General features: G+C 41.1%; 1 protein-coding gene and 1 long non-coding RNA gene across 2 annotated transcripts; one reads left to right on the forward strand and one right to left on the reverse strand.

Moving 5' to 3' along the window:
* Positions 1–398: 398 nt before the first annotated feature.
* Positions 399–2,331, forward strand: LOC132098822 (thyroid transcription factor 1-associated protein 26 homolog). The gene is made up of 4 exons (XM_059505044.1): positions 399–666; positions 991–1,333; positions 1,793–1,910; positions 2,089–2,331. The coding sequence occupies exons 1-4, from the start codon at positions 414–416 to the stop codon at positions 2,254–2,256; spliced, it is 882 nt and encodes a 293-aa protein (XP_059361027.1). The 5' UTR covers positions 399–413; the 3' UTR covers positions 2,257–2,331.
* A 15,693-nt stretch (positions 2,332–18,024) lies between these two features.
* LOC132098832 (uncharacterized) lies at positions 18,025–20,629 on the reverse strand. Its single transcript, XR_009422985.1, has 5 exons — positions 20,569–20,629; positions 18,648–18,710; positions 18,473–18,541; positions 18,287–18,349; positions 18,025–18,083 (listed from the first exon to the last, which is right to left on the reverse strand). It is a non-coding gene; the product is annotated as an uncharacterized LOC132098832 (long non-coding RNA).
* Positions 20,630–21,520: the final 891 nt, after the last annotated feature.

The following is a 21,520-nucleotide window of genomic DNA, read 5'->3' on the forward strand; positions in this document are numbered from 1 at the left end:
GGACTCAAACACGCGAACGTGCTCCAAACATCACGCGTTTAAAAGTCCACAGTGTATGCATATGAGATACTTAAGAGTATGGAGAGGAAGCGCTTAACATCACCTATTGTTCACGGACACAGAACAGTGAGAATATTTAGCGTTAGCAGCAGCTGTTGACTCAGTATTTAAGACATAAGTAGTCAAATCAGGATCAGTGAGCGACCGAATGTTCGGCCATGTTGGGTGTACCAGTCTGCGTTTTTTTTGAATTGGGGATTTGAATATGTTGCCCTTACAAAAATGCAGTTTTTTATTATTTATTTATTTATTTATTTTTTACATCACATTTGTTTAATTATTTCTTCTTTAGCAAAAATTACATCAAATGTATCAACAATACATCCAAAGTTAATGCCGTTTTTTGATAAGTAATGCCTTTCGACCTTTCCCACGTCATAATTGTGCGTCTTTACACGAGAAACATCGGTTTTGTCCACAATCCAGTGCGAGCAGATGCTAAGTTAACGTGTGACATGGCACCTTTAAAACAAAATGATAAAAGTAAAGGTCCAAATAGAGGAAAATGTTTTAACAAATTTGCCCATGGCGGTTTATCACACAACGCCCAAAAGAAAAGAAAATGGGTTGCGGACAACAAAGTTTTTGATGGTGGTTTAAAAGAGGGTGAGTAAATGTGTTTTCGATGTAGAAAATTCACATTGAATAAACTAATTTTACATAAGGGGCAAATAATAGACGTCTGAAATGAGGGGACAAAAAACTAGTGTAAAACGCATATGCCTAGTTCTTAGATATGCTTTATTTGTATTCATGTTGGTTACATACATTTTTCAAACTGTTTATACCATGTACTGTATATATATATATACTAAGGTTTTTTTTAACACTATGAACCAGTATATACAATAAATAGTTCATAGTGTGCATACAAACGACTAAACTTGAAATGTATTCTCTTTGAATCTCACCTCTCTCATTCTTTCTCAGGTCAGGGGTTTGCTTTCAAAAGGAAGGAGAAAATAAAACATGAATACAACAAACTTCTTCGAAAAGAGAGGAAGAAAATGCAACCATCAAAAATCCAGATAGAGGAGGAATATCCCGAGCATCTGAGACATCTATACCTGGCGGAACGAGAACGACTAGATGAAGAAGAACAAGAAAAAAAGAAGAAAAGATGTAAAGGGAGAGCAGTAGATGAAGAGACAGTGGCAGACAATGAAATAAAATCAGTGCTGGATTCTCCTTTCACTGAGAAACACATCTCAAACACAACGACTGACAAAACTACTGCCTCTGATTCAGCTAATGAACCAGCAGAGTCTGACAGGTACAGTAACAGCTCTCTCTCTCTATATATATATCATCCATATACATCAGCATGGAACCTGTTACAGAATTATTTAAAACTTGATAATTTGTTATCTTTTGGTCAATTTAAGAGGCTATTAAAGCATTGGGAAGCAGGCACAATGGGCACCTGTCCCTGCCTCCCACATTAGGATAAGTCTATGGTGAAAATGGGGGATGTCATGATTTCCTCGTTGGTTGATACATGTATTGCTGATGTACTATGTCTTGTATGTTCATTGTATTTATTATTTTTTTGTATTTCATGTGTAACTTTTTATGGCAGCTTTCTTGGCCAGGGCTCCTTCATAAAAGAGACTTGTTCTCAAAGGATTTCCCTGGTTAAATAAGGCTTAAAAATATATATATATATATATACACACACACACACACACAAATATACAAAGCCACATTACTGGTTTATGATTTGTGTCATCAGCTCCCACAAGATTCCCACAAGATTCATCCAAGGAAAGCAGAAGCAGAAAATGTCATCGTATCAGAAGACAAAGCAAGAATATGAAAGGATAAAGGAGGAACGTGCACGAAAAAGAGAGGTGAGGAAATCAAACCTAGCAAATTTATCAATATGATGGAATTGTTGTACAGATTTATATTCCCTAATGAATCTCCTGTCATTAAGGACCCATTATGTCATGTAAACATATAGTTTAATCATCCTGTACATTCTTTAGTAAATGATTGATGGATGTTTTATTATGCGTGTCTGTGTAGGAATTCTTGAAAGACAAAGCTCAGCGAGAAGAGGCTCTGAAGAAATACAAGGAGAAGAAAACGGCAACATATCAGTTGTTGAAACGAAAAACCAAAAAGGGTCAGCCCAACCTTAACCTGCATATGGAGCTGTTGCTGCAAAAGATTCAAGCTCAGCAGCGCAAATAATTCAATATCATGCACAAATCACACTGTAAAGTTAAAATGGACCATTACTCAATAAACTGTGCAGTTTGGGGGTGAGATTTTTTTTTTACCTCAAGGATGTGCATACATTTGCATATTATTTTTTTTCTTGCCCAGTAATATTTCTTGTAAATAAAGTAAATTACACTCGTCTTAAGTAAATTCAAGATGACAGTACAGGACTAATGCCAGGACAGTAAGCTTATGGAAAAACATGAAGCTTTATAATATCTATTATGTTGTAAATCTATTTTTATCATTAAATTTAGGTAATGTTGTCAGTATCCTAAAAGTACAGTAGTGCCTAAAAATACTTTCTTAAACATTTATAGCATAACTTTCTTCTTTTCTCTAACCACTCTTTAAAAAGTATTTTTGTGACATGATGTTGGAATGATATATTTTGTTTATTAGGTAAAAAACATTGACATCAAAATAATAATAAAAGACCAAATGCTGAATTTTGCAAAGCATCTTATTTTTGATACAAAAAATATTTAAAATAACAACAACATAAGGCACTGATGCATTAGTAGCAATATGAGAAGCTCCCAGCATTTCCAGTAACTGCAATATGATTTCATGAACGTAGGCAGAGGGTGTGGCCATTGAGTCATATAGCCCTCCTTTTTTGTGTGACACCTCCCCAATATCATCATAGTCTGTTTTAAAAAAAAAAACAAGCAAATTCACGTTCCTTTTTATAATCACGATTTAGTTTAAATAGGGTTTCAATTAACAACATAATGATTAAAAGTAGATTATGTAAAAAGATGACAACATCTTCATTGCTGTTCTTCACATCATCATACTCCTCCTGATCTCCCTCTGATACACATGTGAAATAAAACCTTGTAACACAGCTTGTGTCATGCATCTCATTCTCCTCATGAGACTGAGACTATTAGATTTAACCTGATAAAGCCATGTTGGTTAATTAATTGTAGAAACACGTTCTGTCCAATAACGATGACACCATCATAATGATCTAGTGTGTCCACTACACATACATGAAGATATAAACAGAACAAATGTCACATCATCATACTGGCACTAAGAGAGAGAAACATATTTTATATCAGAGATGTCCAAACCTATTCCTGTAGGGACACTGTCCTGCAGAGTTTAGCTCCAACCCTAATTAAACACACCTGTCCTGAACCAAAGTAATCAAGGTCTTCAGACTCACTAAGTGCTTCTCAAATAAAACACACATCCTAGTGAGGACACATCCTTCCTAAGTCTAAGTGCACATGGCTACGTCATAAATGTTTCTGTCACAGAGAAAAAATACTACTAGAATTATAATTGAAATAATACTTTATACTGAACAATTTTTTTTATTAACTTTCTTTTAATGCAGTGCAGGTAATGAATGTCTGTGGTCTCTCACTGGTTTACATTTCACGGTTTTGCATTATGTGTTTCTTCTACAACTAAACAAATAAAAACAATGCTTTCACCTATATATATATATATATATATATATATATATATATATATATATATATATTGCATAACATAAGGAAATTGAACAAGCTCAGTGTCGTTTTCATTTTCAGATAATAAATTTTTTTGTGAATTGGAATTTTGCAAAGGATTGTAGGTAACTGAAAGACACAAAGGACACACCTGAGAAGCACTTGCTAGAAACATCCAGACCAAGTGTGTTAGAGATGGATGAAGCTAAACCCTTGGCCCTCCAGGAGCAGGACTGGACACCCCTGCTTTATGTATTTAAATATTTAATCTAATTACAGAATAACAGAGTGACACCTGTCTCACGATCTGGTTTCAGTCCTTCAGAGATGACATCATCATAGTATCCCGGTGTGATTTGCTTCATCTCTTCTGCGTCTAAACGTGTGGTATATTTGGGCATACTGGAATATTTTTTGGAAACAAAATGTAATATATTCTCTTGCAGGTCTGCTATTTTTAATAAGATAAATGTTTTAGTATTATGGACAGCTGAGTCATGGTGACATTTCATTCACTGGAATAATTATATTTGTATGATTTTGAGTGTGAATTACATTTAATATATTTTTCATTGAGTTTGAACATCAAATGCTTCATTTTTAGGTAATTATTTGAATATATTACAGCTCTCTAACCTGAGAGAAGCTCATCAGCATTTTCAAACCCAGAATGCAGTTCTTCAGAAATGAGAATCCCTTTTAAAGGAGAGCAGAACAGTCAGAAACATGTTCATCATTTCAAAAAAACTGAATCCTAATTTTCTCTGGATCATCAAAGCATTGTGTTAATGACACAACAAAAATGTCGATTACATGCATTTAAAAAAAAATAGAGACAGAATGTTTTTGGGGCCAATTAGCAAACACACACACACACACACACACACACGTATCCTCACATGAACCCATTCCTCACTGCCTTCCAGTAATACACTCAGGAAGAGATGCAGTCTGACACACACATAAACATGCACCTGCAGCTCTGTGGTTTTCTGTCAGGAATTATGTGGTTTGAAGCAGGAGGTTTAACAGGACTAATAATAGATGAACATCTACTGTCTGACAGACTCTTATTAATGGTATTAAATGAGATTGATGGCTCATGTCTCACCCCTCTGAGTGAAGTGATTGTGTCTGTGCTGTATGTCTTTTTTTTTTTTTTTTTTTGGACCTAATTTTCCTTATAATGACAGTATATGCCAATCAATAACAAGCTTTTAAAAAAGATGCAAAAGTGTCAGTAAGTAGGCTAAGTAACGCTGTGTATAGGCATCCAAAATTCATACTCCAAATTTCAGAGTTATTCATGAGTTATTTTGAGGTTAATATCCACCTTTTTCTTGTAGTAAAAATTTGTGTCTTATCATATTATTTTAATTTAGCATCTTAATTTTAAACAAACTGGTTTGTAGTGCAACAGTTTTACCATTGACTGTACGTTGTTATTCTCCTATTCTCCTCGTTATTTACCTATTACGGCTAATGGACCCGAAATCTCACCCAGTGCTCGAATTGAATCGTCTTATGTGGGGAAGGGGGTTAGTCTTGCAATATACAATTTAAATACACAATATATTTGATCATAATATGCATAACTATTTTTTTATTTATATTATTTAATAAAAACAGGCTTATAATGTATAAAAGAACAGGCTTCTGTATTGATAAAGAATATTCAGTACAATGTTGCATAAAAAATAAGTAATTCTTTTAAATTACTTACTCCATGTAATACTGGATTTAGAGGGTGACAAAGCAGCAGACCCAAAAAGGCAACCATGTCAAATAAACCAGGGCACTACATATAAGGCACTTGCAGATCCGTAAAAGCCTGTGACATCAAAATACATCGAAATTTCTCAAAAACAGTAGAAAATATACAGATGGCTTTCAGACTCATTGAGAGGTATTTAGATTCAGCAGTGGCACAGGAATAATTATTTCATAATGTCTCAGAAAGCAGTGATAAAGAAGCAGTCGGTAACTTCAAATGGACCTTTTTATTACCTAAACAGTAGTAAAAGGATGGAAAAATGCTATCAGGCTGTAATGATACTATAGAGATGAGATTAGGTATTATTAAAAGAATGCAAGAAAACTGGACAAACAGGATATAGTCTTTATAATAGTTCATAAGTTTAACATATAGGCATGTCAAGGAGATTCTCAAAAGTCAACTTATTTATCCATAGCAGCTCTCAATGTAATTTTAGGAACCAGTGGGTAAAGACATGAACCATTGTTGAAAACAGCTGTGTACAAATAGTTTTCAGGATTCTTTGATGAGTAAAAATAAAAAATAAATAAAAAAAAAGCATTTAATTTAATAGAATCTTTTGTAATATTTAAAAAAAAAAAAAAGGTGAAAGTGACGTGACATAACGAATGGTGACCCATATTTGGAATCTGTGCTCTGCATTTAATCAATCCAAAGTGCACACACACAGCAGGGAACACACATACACCATGAACACACACCCGGAGCAGTAGGCAGCAATTTTAATATATTTTTGCTGCGGCGCCCAGGGAGCAGTTGGGGGTTTGGTGCCTTGCTCAAGGGCACCTCAGTCGTGGTATTGAGGGTGGAGAGAGCGCTGTACATTCACTCCCCCCACCTACAATTACTGCCAGCCCAGGACTCAAACTCAACCTTTGGATGATGAATCCTAATAATAATTTACGCAAGGAATACAAAAGCCCCAACATGGAGTTGATAAATATAGTGGAAAGATATATAGAGCAAAAATTACCAGTCAAAAGAGTCAGTAAGAAGCTTCCTCTTCCTGACTGAGAGTGAAGGTTTATTTTTCTTAATTTTCTTTTTAGCTGAAGTTAGCTCCACCGGAGCGGCGCCAATCAAACAGTCATGTTTAAATTGTGACAAGACTGGCTGTCAGTCTGTGTGTTAGTGTCGTGGGGATTTCAGTGCAGTTTACATTGTTACGTCCAGTAGGTGGCGGCAAGGGACTGTAATGAGTGAGTCTGTCAGTCAGCAGACTATTCAACCATTTCAGTCCAAACATCTTTATTCAGGAACTAGCTATGGCTATCAATATATCTATCATTGCTATTTCAAGAGTGAATCCTGAATTTATATGCTGATGTAATTCCTGAAACTTTGCAGCGTGTATATGGCCGATGATTTTAGCAGCATGAAAAAGTTTTATACAATTCTGAATGGATTATTCCCTTATTAGACCCCTCAAAAAGTCAGTAAGGTCAAGGTCAGTTTATTTATATAGCACATTTAAAAACAGCTAGTGTATGCCAAAGTGCTGTACATATACAAATTAAGTAAATATAGAGATTAAGAGAATAAAAAGAAATGACTCAAAACACAATCAATACAAAAACACATTAATTAACAAACACAAACATACATTTCATCCAAATGCCAAGGAATACAAATAAGTCATCAGACGAGATTTTAAAACAGGAAGGGATGGCGCAGATATAATGTCTAGAGGTATGCTGTTCCAAAGTCTAGGACTGGCTATAGAAAAAGCCAGATCCCCCTTAAATTTCAAGTGAGAGCGAGGTAAATGCAAGAAGTTTATCAGAGGATCTGAGGGAGCAAGATAATTGCTGATAGCTGAGAAGTTGGGAAAAGTATAATGGGGCTAGATCATTTAATGCTTTATACACAAATAATAAAATCTTAAAATGTATCCTATGCTGCACTGGTAACCAATGAAGAGATGCTAGGACAGGACAAATGCTTTCTCTCCTGTTAGTACCAGTCAGCAACCTTGCTGCTGTATTCTGGACCAACTGCAAGCGATTTAGCGATGAATGCTTGAGACCCATATAAGGTGCATTGCAGTTGTAGCAGGGTGGTTGAATCCACTGTAGGGAATGTCATCCACCTGTGCTTAGTTTAGTAACCCCTCCTCCTTATTTGGTTTGAGATATATAAAGGACATGTTATGGCCACTTGGCATGCGTCCTTGTATTTCCCTCGTGACGTCATCCGTGGTCGCCACAGGTATGTGAGTTGTTTGGGGTGAACTCGTGCGTCTCGTTCTGTGCAGGTGGTTGATGAGAATTTTTCTTGTTGTCAGGCTTGGATTGTAAGCTGCTCTTTTTTTTCCTTCCCGCTGCTTTGTGCTGGCTGCCCACTCTTCACCGGTATGTATAGTTTTGTTTATAACAAGTAATTGACTGCGACTCGGCTATTTATGATTGGTTTTGTCCTCAGTGGCATTGATAGCACGTCACTCATATGGTCTGACTGAGCCGCTATATTGAATATGGTGTGCAACTACGAAGCGGTTTGCGTGCAGGATCATCCCGTGGTATGTAGGATTATAGTTTGCGTATTTGTAATGTTTTCTTTTCCTGTTTTAATATAGTTTCCTTATGCTCTGCAGGGCTCTCCTGCATAACTGAGTCTTTTTGGGCTAATTAGTGGGAAGTGAGCATCAACACTGAACCGTGATCGCGACTGCGTCGCTGTTTTGCCTCGACCTTTATCACGATAGCAACCCAGCGGTTGATTCACGTTGCTATCGGGGTGTAGTGCATGGTTTCGAGGGCAGGCTGAACGTCTCCCCGGGCCGCCGCATATGGAATTCCCTTGGTCTAACTTGGAATCAGCATCTCGTGTCTACCGTGTGGTTGTTTGATTATTTGGTTTTCCTTGGTTTACGTTCAGTCCGTGCCTCATCTCTGAGCACTGTAAACCGGAGTGAACTTGGTTTATTTCAAACTGTTAACCTGTTTTTGTTACATTTGTGCTATTTTGTTTGTGCTAAGTGGTTTAATTTCTTGAATTATTTGATTTATTTTGTGACATTTGTTTTTTTGTTTTACTTATTTGGGGGTATTGTACTTTATAAACGTTTGTTGTTTTTGTTTTATTTATTTCTTTGAGTTTCTGTCAGATTGTAGTTATCAGTTTGTGTTTTTCTTTTTTTTTTCTGTTATAGGAGCTGGGTCTCTGGGGGGTGAAGGCGAGGCTGCCATTTGTGTGGTGTGTTCACGTTATAGTGCTGTGTGCCTGCTGCCATCTAACTTTCACGTGTGCATTTGGGTATTTGTAGTGGACTATTGTGGGGGGGGGTTCGTTCTACAATTTGGCAGCCGACCCGGACCCCCAGCTACCGCTCCTGTTGGCCATTTGGTTTTCTTTAATGGGAATTGATTTAGTGTGTGTGTGTAGATGCAGATTGATGGTGTGCCTTCCTGTTTATTATATGGCCAATGTAGAGTTTTCACTTGGAAGTTTTTAGCTATTTATTGGTCAATATTGACAAACATAATAAACTTTTCTATATTATTCATGTCTCCTCACCCACTCATTCAAGACGAACCTGTGTGCCCTTAGGGCTGTTATTTCCCCAGTGGTCTGGGGTGGCGTAGTCGACCATACATTGTCATACATATGCATATTTTGTGTTAAGAGTGTGGGAAAACACCCTTACGTCCTCCTTTGCTTTTGTACCGCCACGTTACAAATTGGCGTAGTCGGCAGGATTACTTTTTTTTTTTTTTTGGGTGTGTTGGGTGAGGACGTGACTATGTATATTTAAAAAAAAAAAAAAAAAAGAAATATATATACTTTTGCATACTTGTGTGTTTGTATCTTGTGTTTTTTTTGTTTGTTTGTTTTTGAGGCAAAACAGCGGCGTAGTTGGTGTGAACTGGACCTCCCCTGTCAGTTGGCTTCCCTCTACGATTGGTGAGTGCATTATTATGGAGGAAGAGTTGCAACAGTTAAGAGAGTTGGTGGCGCAGCTAAAAACTGATAATGAAAAGCTCCATCAAGAACGTACTGTTGAATTTCCGGGTCCCAGTGCAGCATTTAGTGCTCCAGTAATGCCTGTGGGGGCACCCGTACCCTTGGGTACGGGTGCCACCCAGCCGGAAAGATTTGTTTTTGTGCCTCGAGATCGAAGGTGCCCAAAGTTTAATGGCCATACGGGCATCAGCATTGAGGAGTGGATTGAGGAAGTACAAGCGTGCATGCAGTTGCGTCACCTCTCTGTGACTGATAGGGCATTTTTTTTGTTTGACCATTTGGAGGGGGAGGCACGGGAGGAGATCCGGCACCGTTCCGCGGTTGAAAAAGGGGACCCAGACAAAATTCTCTCCGCATTGCGAGAGGTATTTGGTTGCTCTCAATCATATGTGGCATTACAGGAGGCCTTTTTCTCACGAAAGCAGCGGGAAGGGGAGACTTTGTTGGAGTTTTCCCTCGCTCTAATGAGCCTCCTTGAGGGCGTTAAGCAACAGTCCCCATACGTAATGTCAAATTCTGAGAATCTGTTACGCGACCAATTTGTGGAACATGTAGTGGATAGTTCTCTGCGTCGTGAACTTAAACAGCTAGTACGCCGCCAACCTACTTCTAGTTTGCTGGAGGTTCGTAGAGAAGCAATAAGATGGGAGCGGGAGGGGATGCCGGGTGGTGCACGTGGGCGAAGTCAGTCCGTTCCACTAGTCCCTTTGATTCAATATGGGGTACAGGGGGGATCATCGTCGACTACTACCAGTTTGATGCCAAACTCTGAATTAAGTGAGTTGAGGGAAATGTTAAAATCCCAACAGGTACAGCTGGATCAGCTCACTAAGGGTTTGGCATTATTACAGGGTCCTGCCCCTGCTGCTCGGAGTCAATCTCCTCACCCGGTGGGTTATTCCTCGTATTCACGGAATAAATTTTCTAATACTAATCCGGTAATCTGTAGAAGATGTCAGCAGCCGGGTCATTTTGCTAGGGAGTGTGATGGGGAACGTATCCCTTCTCGTTCTAAGTCTCCCTTTACGGCTCCTCGTGCAGGGGGGAGTGGGCAGCCTCATCTTCAGCGGCCGTCGGAAAACTAATTCCCACCGGGCTGCAGAGCCTCAGCTCGGTTGGGGAAAAGAATGGCTTAGACGTTTGTCAGAATAACAGTCCGGTGCCTCATTTGATGTCGTCATGCCCGCATTTGGTTGTTCTTATTGGGGGGGTTCAGGTGCCTTGTCTGTTAGACACTGGCTCTATGGTGTCCACCATTACTGAGAGTTGCTTCGTACAACATTTCGAGCCATGGGGTCAAGATCGCCTTCGTTCGTGCCAATGGTTGCAGTTGCGGGCGGCCAACGGTTTGGACATCCCTTATATTGGGTACGTAGAATTGGATGTAGAACTCTGTGGCAGGTTAGTGTCAAATTGTGGGGTGCTTGTGGTCAGGGATCCCCCTGGCGGCTTGTGTTCTAAAGTACCAGGTATCGTGGGAATGAATATTCTCAGTCGTTGTTACCAGGAGCTTTTTGGGCAACATGGTCCTGCTCTATTTGAATTACCATCCTTACTGCAGGCCCCCAATTTTGTAACACAGGCATTTCAACACTGTCATGAGGTGGGTGCCCGTTTGGATGTCGATCGGGTAGGTCAGGTCAGAATGCAAGGCCGTCGAGCATGGCGTATTCCAGGTGGTACGTTAAAACTAGTACTGGCAACTTGTTCTGAGAAATTCACGAAGGAGACTGTGTTATTTGAGCCTGCAGAGTCGGGCCTACCAGCTGGATTGTTAGCATCAACATCGTTGGTGCGGGTGAGTCGCGGAACTGTCTCCGTACCAGTTGTAAACGTGGGGACTACAGACGTAGTGTTATATCCTCGAACCCTCTTGGGCTCTCTCACAAGGGTTTATGTGGTGAGTTTGCCCAAGGGGGTTACTGAGGTTAGCTCTGTCATTGCTGCTGTTGGCTCCCATAGTGCTCAGGTTGCTTCCACTATGGAGGAACAGATTAGGTCTATTGACCTATCTGTTTTGTCATTGCAAGATCAGGACCAGGTTAGGGCCTTATTACTGGAGTATCAGGGTGTGTTCTCTGCTCATGAGGGAGATTTGGGGTGTACCAGTTTACTGTCACACGACATCCCTTTGCTGGATGACATCCCTGTTCGGCAGCGTTATCGCCGGATACCACCCTCAGAGTATGAGGTAGTGAAGGCCCACATTGATACACTGTTGGAGTCACGGGTTATAAGGGAAAGTTGCAGTCCGTATGCTTCCCCGATAGTCTTGGTTAAAAAGAAGGACGGTAGTCTGCGCATGTGTGTGGACTACCGCCAACTGAACTCCAAGACTAGGAAGGATGCTTTCCCCCTTCCGAGAATCGAGGAGTCCTTGGATGCTCTAACAGGTGCCCGCTGGTTTTCCACTATGGATTTAGCCAGCGGGTACAATCAGGTTCCTGTTAGTGAAAGGGATAAATCTAAGACTGCGTTTTGTACACCATTCGGGCTGTTTGAGTGGAACCGGATGCCGTTTGGGCTGTGCAATGCCCCCGGTACATTCCAACGCCTCATGCAACGGTTGTTCGGTGACCAACAGTGCCAGTCACTATTATTGTACCTAGATGACATCGTAATATTTTCATCTTCTGTGGCACAGCACCTGGAGCGCCTGGAGGTCGTCCTGAGTAGGCTGAAGCGTGAGGGCCTTAAAGCAAGGTTAGAGAAGTGTTCATTCTTTCGTCCAGAGGTAGTCTATCTTGGTCACGTAATATCAGCGGACGGCGTTTCAACTGACCCAAGAAAGGTTGAGGCGGTGGCTCGGTGGCCGAGGCCAAACAGTGTTTCCGAGCTCCGCTCCTTCTTGGGATTCGCTAGTTATTACCGTCGCTTTGTGCAGGGGTTTGCCAAGTTGGCGGCCCCTCTGCATAGGGTGGTGGCGGAGTGTGGAAGTGCTAGGCCCAAGAAGCGAGCGGAGCAGAGTTTTGCTGACGCTTGGACAGCTCAGTGTCAAAATAGCTTTGATGAGCTCAAGGCAATGTTTGTTAAGGCCCCGGTGCTTGCCTACGCAGATTTCTCCCGACCGTTTATTTTAGACGTAGACGCCAGTCTGAGTGGGTTGGGGGCAGTCCTTTCACAGGAACAAGATGGGAAGGTGAGACCTGTTGCGTACGCAAGTCGCGGTCTTAGGCCCCCCGAGCGTAATATGCTGAATTATAGTTCAATGAAACTTGAATTTTTAGCGCTCAAATGGGCCATGACCGAAAAATTCAGAGTATTTATTGGGCAATAAATGTGTAGTGTTCACCGACAATAACCCTCTCAGCCATCTTATGACGGCGAAGCTTGGTGCCACCGAGCAACGGTGGGCGGCACAACTGGCATGCTTTGATTTCGAGGTCAAGTATCGACCAGGCAGGGTTAATAAAAATGCTGACGGCCTATCAAGATGCCAGCCCCCAAGTAGAGGGGTGTTGGACAGCATGCTGCCAGGAGCGGCGGTTCCTGCCTCCATACGGCATGCTGAGAAACCAAGGTCTGTCCCTTTCGTCAGCCAAGCCTCTGTGGTGGCCTTGCCTGGGCATTCCCCCACCGACTTGAGCTCACTACAAGAGGGAGACCCAGTGATTAGGGAGGTCTTATTTTTTTTTAGGAGGGGTAAGTTCCCTGGGCCTAATGAGCGTCGGCAGCTCCCTAGGGATGCTTTGACTTTACTTCGTCAGTGGGATCGTTTGATGGAGTTAGAGGGAGTATTATATCGTCGCATTTTCCGCTCTGATGGTGGCGAGGAGCTCTTTCAATTAGTGCTGCCTTCTGCCTTGCAGGTGGAGGTCTTAACAGGGTTACACCAGCAGCACGGGCACCAGGGTATCGAACGCACTACAGAACTGGTGCGCCAGCGCTGTTATTGGCCCGGCATGTCGGCCATGGTGGCGAAATGGTGTCAAGAGTGCGAGAGGTGCCAGGCTGCCAAAGATCTGCAGCCGGGTGCCCGTAGTTTTATGGGTCATTTGCTGGCTTCCCGACCAAATGAAATTGTGGCCATCGATTTCACCCAGCTTGAAGTATCCTGTTCGGGATTGGAGAATGTTCTAGTAATGACGGATGTCTTTACAAAGTATACTATTGCGGTTCCTACCCGGGATCAACGGGCTGAGACAGTAGCTCAGGTACTGGTTACTGAGTGGTTCTACAGGTTGGGGGTGCCTGGGAGAATTCATTCTGACCAGGGCCGTAGCTTTGAGTCATTCTTGATCCAGCAACTTTGTAAATTGTACGGCGTTGAGAAATCTCGTACTACCCCTTACCACCCTTCTGGTAATGGGCAGTGCGAGCGGTTCAATAGAACATTGCACAACCTATTGCGCACCTTACCGGTTTCACGTAAGAGGGACTGGGCGTCCAGTCTCCCTCAGGTGCTCTTCTCCTATAACACCACCCCGCACCAAGCCACTGGTGAGTCCCCCTACTTTTTAATGTTTGGCCAGGAGCCACGACTTCCCATTGATTTTTTTTGCTCTGTAGAGTTCCAGAGCCGGTGGCTGGCGACGTGCACGAATGGGTAGTGGAACATCAGACAAGGTTGAAAGTGGCGTTTGAGGGAGCACGAGAACGGCTGAGACTGACTGCTGACCGGCGTAAAACGCATTTTGATCGACATGTTCGAGATACGCCCCTGGAAGAGGGCCAGTTGGTTTACCTCTGCGATTATGGCATTAGAGGGCGCCATAAAATCCAGGATCTGTGGAGTCCAGTGGTGTATAAGGTGGTAGAGGCTCCTAGATCTGGGGGTGCAGTGTATAGCATTGCACCTATACATGAGGAGGGTAAGGTGAAAAGAGTTCATCGGTCGTTACTAAAGGCTAGGATTCAAAGGAATCCTACCCCGGTTGTACTTGGTGGGCCAGTAGGGGAGCTCGAACAGGAGCCGGCGGAGGAGATGGAGGAGGCCGATTTCTGGCTAGTAAGACCCGAAGGCCCCCAACTCGTGTTGGATTCGGTCGACTCTGCCCCTTCAGTACCCGAGCTTGGAGTCCCAGGTGAGCAACACCAACCCTGTGGCATGGGGGTTGGTCCAGTGTTATCACCTGGTACCTCAGCTATGGAGCAGGCTCCTGTTGAGGTTTGCCCGGTGCTATCTCCAGGTTCCTCACCCATGGAACAGCTTTTTGCTGTTGAGGTGGTCCCAGGGAGACCGAAGCGGGCCACAGCTGGCCAGCATTCTAATATTCACCGCTTGCCCAGGGCTGTGGTTGAAACGGCAATGGTGGCTGTACCCCCGGGCCTGATGTCTAATACAATACTTGCTTTCTTTAGACCTTGGGACTAATTGGGGAAAGTAAGCGAGTTCATCGTCGGGGCGACGATGTGTAACTGGGGGTTAGACTGTAGCAGGGTGGTTGAATCCACTGTAGGGAATGTCATCCACCTGTGCTTAGTTTAGTAACCCCTCCTCCTTATTTGGTTTGAGATATATAAAGGACATGTTATGGCCACTTGGCATGCGTCCTTGTATTTCCCTCGTGACGTCATCCGTGGTCGCCACAGGTATGTGAGTTGTTTGGGGTGAACTCGTGCGTCTCGTTCTGTGCAGGTGGTTGATGAGAATTTTTCTTGTTGTCAGGCTTGGATTGTAAGCTGCTCTTTTTTTTCCTTCCCGCTGCTTTGTGCTGGCTGCCCACTCTTCACCGGTATGTATAGTTTTGTTTATAACAAGTAATTGACTGCGACTCGGCTATTTATGATTGGTTTTGTCCTCAGTGGCATTGATAGCACGTCACTCATATGGTCTGACTGAGCCGCTATATTGAATATGGTGTGCAACTACGAAGCGGTTTGCGTGCAGGATCATCCCGTGGTATGTAGGATTATAGTTTGCGTATTTGTAATGTTTTCTTTTCCTGTTTTAATATAGTTTCCTTATGCTCTGCAGGGCTCTCCTGCATAACTGAGTCTTTTTGGGCTAATTAGTGGGAAGTGAGCATCAACACTGAACCGTGATCGCGACTGCGTCGCTGTTTTGCCTCGACCTTTATCACGATAGCAACCCAGCGGTTGATTCACGTTGCTATCGGGGTGTAGTGCATGGTTTCGAGGGCAGGCTGAACGTCTCCCCGGGCCGCCGCATATGGAATTCCCTTGGTCTAACTTGGAATCAGCATCTCGTGTCTACCGTGTGGTTGTTTGATTATTTGGTTTTCCTTGGTTTACGTTCAGTCCGTGCCTCATCTCTGAGCACTGTAAACCGGAGTGAACTTGGTTTATTTCAAACTGTTAACCTGTTTTTGTTACATTTGTGCTATTTTGTTTGTGCTAAGTGGTTTAATTTCTTGAATTATTTGATTTATTTTGTGACATTTGTTTTTTTGTTTTACTTATTTGGGGGTATTGTACTTTATAAACGTTTGTTGTTTTTGTTTTATTTATTTCTTTGAGTTTCTGTCAGATTGTAGTTATCAGTTTGTGTTTTTCTTTTTTTTTTCTGTTATAGGAGCTGGGTCTCTGGGGGGTGAAGGCGAGGCTGCCATTTGTGTGGTGTGTTCACGTTATAGTGCTGTGTGCCTGCTGCCATCTAACTTTCACGTGTGCATTTGGGTATTTGTATTATTGTGGGGACTATTGTGGGGGGGGGGTTCGTTCTACAATTTGGCAGCCGACCCGGACCCCCAGCTACCGCTCCTGTTGGCCATTTGGTTTTCTTTAATGGGAATTGATTTAGTGTGTGTGTGTGTGTGTGTGTGTGTGTGTAGATGCAGATTGATGGTGTGCCTTCCTGTTTATTATATGGCCAATGTAGAGTTTTCACTTGGAAGTTTTTAGCTATTTATTGGTCAATATTGACAAACATAATAAACTTTTCTATATTATTCATGTCTCCTCACCCACTCATTCAAGACGAACCTGTGTGCCCTTAGGGCTGTTATTTCCCCAGTGGTCTGGGGTGGCGTAGTCGACCATACATTGTCATACATATGCATATTTTGTGTTAAGAGTGTGGGAAAACACCCTTACGACCTCCTTTGCTTTTGTACCGCCACGTTACACAGTGATCAAGTCTGAAAGAAAGAAGCTTCCTCTTCCCGACTGTAAGTGGAGGTTTATTATTCTGCATTTTTTAGCTGAAGGTAGCTTCATCGGAGCGGCACCAATCAAGCAATCATGTCAACAATGTCCTGCGCTTAGCACTCTTTAGACGTGGACCGGGGCGTTTTAAATTTATAGAGACATGACAACTAGCCCATAAACAAACTTAATGCCTTATGTCCTAATCAATTCAGGCACTGGGGCAAGGGCAGTGACTATAACATCAAGCGTATTTTGCAGTATTAAACTTGTTTTTTATAGCGATTTCATCAGACTTCAATAATTCTTCAAAAAGAATGCAAAGAATGGCCTTCTCAGCTGCCATAGTTGCAATTCTTGCATCATCAGAACAGGATCCGCAGCGCACCACCGTTTCCGTTTAAAAAAAAACCGTTTTGCACCGTTTTGTTGGGGCTGAACACAGCCCTGCACTACCATGATGGGAGTACCGCGGGAACCAACGCAACAGGGTGCGGGTCGGGCAACTCTTGATGGACGAGGGTGAGTGTAGGCGGAAAGAGACTCGTGCAGGATACGGGAGAATAAAATGAGTCGTGGGACTCCCACAAAATATAAATTATCTAAAAATAAATTGTCAAAAACATAAATTGTTATTTATCTGTTGCACAAAAGCAAAAAGAACAACTACTATTAACATTAAAATGATTGACATGTGCAAGCTAGGCATAGTTTCAATTTAGAACACAGCAACAACCTCTCGCTCTCTCTCATGAAGCCAACAAGGATGTGACTAAAACTGTAATTCATCGACTGGCCACTTGAGGCTATAGGTCTATGGGTGACGCCACGGACAATACATCCATGTTTTTATACAGTCTATGGTTTAAAGGATTGCAGTGTAGCCAATCAACCAAAGCCAGACTCAGCTGTTGATTTCTAGAATGCAATGGCCAATCAGAGGTGATTAGGCTAGAATATACTCAACGCAGTGCTGAAATTGCATGCTTACAGATCCTCTCATTTTAACACACTAAGTGTAGACACTGTGTTCTATTATTCTATTCATTTGCAGCATGTTTTGAATTGATATCCACGTTTTCTGTTGATATTAATGAATTGTAACAGTACACTTTGACTAAATGTAATTGATTTGGTACATTTCAGTATTAAATCAGACAAACAAATTTGTGGATTCCAACTAAAATTTAATTGTATGTAGAACTGAAACTACCTGTATAAACTGCTTAAAAGTTGTAACAAAATAAAAATGAAATCTGGGGAGGTGGTTTTAGTCACAGACTAAAACTCCCCCCCCCCCCTGCTTTCCTGGCTCCTCCCCCAAATAATCATAATCTGCTGTTAGAAAACAAGAACAGATTTATGTATCAGTACATGCTGAACAAAGTAACATGACGAGCACATCAACTTTTGCAATGCATTATTTTTAAGTATGAAAACTAGACATGTGTTAGGTAAAGCAGGTCACAATAACCTACCAAACAAATCTCTTACATCTTCACTGACATGCTTTGCATCATCATATTCTTCCAGATCTCCCTCTAATATAAACATGTCAGTCATTAAATGTAAAAATTTCAAACAAACTATAATATACACTATAAATTAGATTATAATATATATACAATTAATTTTTTTTTTTTTTTAAATAACGAAATAAATAATCTAGGACACCATAATTTGAAAATACACACACACACACCTGTACCAGGCTATCCAAAAGAATAGATATTGAAACCCTCACCTGCTTTATTATTGAAGAACTGTCGTATGAGGATGACATCATCATAGCTTTTTTGAATGCCATCTGCAACAAAATAATTAAAAATTAAATGCATCCATCACTGTCAATACTGGATTTGAATGACACATGTATAATTGAAAACACATAATAATATGATTGCACATTTATATTAATAAAGAAATAAACCTGTATCACAATGAATTAGTCCAACAGGAATTACATCATCATAATTCTCCAGTGTGATTTGTTGCTCTTCTATATTAATGTAAAATAAAGAGGGAAAAAACAAACTGATTTTACTGTTCATGGGACCAGTAGATGGTTTATTAACTTTGTTACTTGTCCTTCCTTAATCACTGACCTGTTGGGTCCTTAGTGGTAGTGGTATCATTATAGTAGTCAGGTGTGACTCCTACTGCAGATTCTAATTTAATGTAATAAAATGTTATAAACCTTGTCAAAAATTTACATTAAACATTGTGCTTCATTCTGAGTTTTGTATTTTGTTTAAAACAGTTCACATGTAAATTACAAACCTGATTCCAAAAAAGTTGGGACACTGTACAAATTGAGATTAAAAAAGGAATCGAATAATTTACAAATCTCAAACTTATAGTTTATTCACAAATAAAATATAGAAAACATATCAAATGTTGAAAGTGAGACATTTTGAAATGTCATGCAAAAATATTGGCTGATTTGAGAACTACACATTTCAAAAAAGTTGGGACAGGTAGCAATAAGAGGCCGGAAAAGTTAAATGTACATATAAGGAACAGCTGGAGGACCAATTTGTCAACGTATAAGGTCAATTGGCAACATGATTGGGTATAAAAAGAGCCTCTCAGAGTGGCAGTGTATCTCAGAAGTCAAGATGGGCAGAGGATCACCAATTCCCCCAATGCTGCAGCGAGAAATAGTCGGATCAAAATCCATTTCTCAAAGTTTCTCAAAGAGTTTGAAGTTATCATCATCTACAGTGCATAATATCATCCAAAGATTCAGAGAATCTGGAACAATCTCTGTGCGTAAGGGTCAAGGCCGGAAAACCATACCGGATGCCCATGGATCTTTGGGCCCTTAGACGACACTGCATCACATACAGGAAAGCTACTGTAATGGAAATCACAACATGGGCTCAGGAATACTTCCAGAAAACATTATCAGTGATCACAATCCAGCGTGCCATTCACCGTTGCCGGCTAAAACTCTATAGGTCAAAAATAAGCCACATCTAAACATGATCCAGAAGCGCAGGTGTTTTCTCTGGGCCAAGGCTCATTTAAAATGGACTGTGGCAAAGTGGAAAACGGTTCTGTGGTCAGACGAATCAAAATTTGAAGTTCTTTTTGGAAAACAGGGATGCCATGTCATTCAGACTAAAGAGGACAAGGACAACCCAAATGGAGATCAGAGCTCAGTTCAGAAGCCTGCATCTCTGATGGTATGAGGTTGCATGAGTGGTTGTGGCATGGGCAGCCTACACATCTGGAAAGGCACCATCAATGCTGAAAGGTATATCCATGATCTAGAATAACATATGTTCCCATCCAGACGTCGTCTCTTTCAGGGAAGACCTTGCATTTTCCAACATGACAATGCCAGACCACATACTGCATCAATTACAAAATCATGGTTCCGTAAAAGAAGGCTCCGGTTACTGAAATGGCCAGCCTGCAGTGCAGATCTTTCACCCAAAAAACATTTGTTGTATCTTAAAGAAGAAGATTCGACAAAGATACTTAAAGACAGTTGAGCAACTAGAAGCCTGTATTAGACAAGAATGGGACAACATTCCTATTCCTAAACTTGAGCAACTTGTCTTCTAAGTCCCCAGATGTTTGCAGACTGTTATAAAAAGAGGGGATGCCACACAGTGGTAAACATGGCCTTGTCCCAACTTTTTTGAGATGTGTTGATGCCATGAAATTTAAAAACAACTTATTTTTCCCTTAAAATGATAAATTTTCTCAGTTTAAACATTTGATATGTCATCTATGTTGTATTCTGAATAAATATTGAAATTTGAAACTTCCACATCATTGCATTCTGTTTTTATTCACAGTTTGTACAGTGTCCCAACTTTTTTGGAATTGGGTTTGTAAATAGTATTTTGCACCACAAAACAGCAGAATATAGATGTTGGAAATTTGTTTGATTTTTATAAAATTGAAAAAAACATATTCAAAAATATTTAATGTTAACTTACTAAGTGAATGTTTTCAATAAAATGTTACATTTCTTTATGTAGAGGTAACATTATTATATTTCAGCCCTCTTACCTGAAAGAATCTTATCTGCATCTTCATAGCCAGACTGCTCTTCTTCAGAAAGGACTCTTTCTGTTATGGGGAAGCAATAGGACATAACTTCAATCCCTCATTATACATATATGGATGTGCAAATATACCAAATTCCATTCATCCTTCTGAATACAATTAATACCTTGTAGATCTCTACAAATAAGACTCTATGACAGTCAACATGCCTCACCCCTCTGAGTGAAGTGGTTGTGTCTGTGCTGAATCTCCTCATAAACGGCCTCAGTCGCCATCCTGTGTCTCCTCTTAGAGAGAGCTGTGAGTGTAGACAGACAAACCTGCTGTCAGTTCACAACACAAGATTGATCACACACTGAATAAGACACAATATGACAGTCTCTGGATCTCTCCTACCTCTCCTCATCACTCTGTTCTGCTGAATCAGTATAAGCAGTGGCACTAAGAGCAGTAAGAGCACAACTCCCAGAACAATCACTAGCACTGGGGGGATGGAGAGAGACACTTCTGGAGGAGTTTTTGGAGGAGCGACTGATGTTGAGCGCACTGAAGGAGAAACTGGAGGTGAAACCGATGATGTTGTGGAAGGAGTAGTGGACACTGTCAAATCTGGCAAAACCGATGCAAACACATTCAAAATCACGATTATCTGGAATACACTAATGTAGCACTAAAATTATCTAAAAATGATAAAATAATATTTTTATTAAAAAAATTTTTTTTTTGCATTTTACTGTGACCTGCACAGGTGAGTCCAGCGTGTTCTTTGTGGGAGCAGTCACTGTGGTTATTCAGGGAGAGAGGACAGTCCCACAGGTGAATCTCATTCCCTCTGCACTCGATTCTGTTCATCCACACAACACCTTCACCAGCACCAAAGACTGAATTCCCGTCAGCCCTCCGAGCTGCTCCACAACCCAGCTGCCTGCAGACCACCTGAGCATCGCTGATGTCC

Source organism: Carassius carassius, chromosome 22, assembly GCF_963082965.1.
Source record: "Carassius carassius chromosome 22, fCarCar2.1, whole genome shotgun sequence".
In the NCBI taxonomy this organism is placed as follows: domain Eukaryota; kingdom Metazoa; phylum Chordata; class Actinopteri; order Cypriniformes; family Cyprinidae; genus Carassius; species Carassius carassius.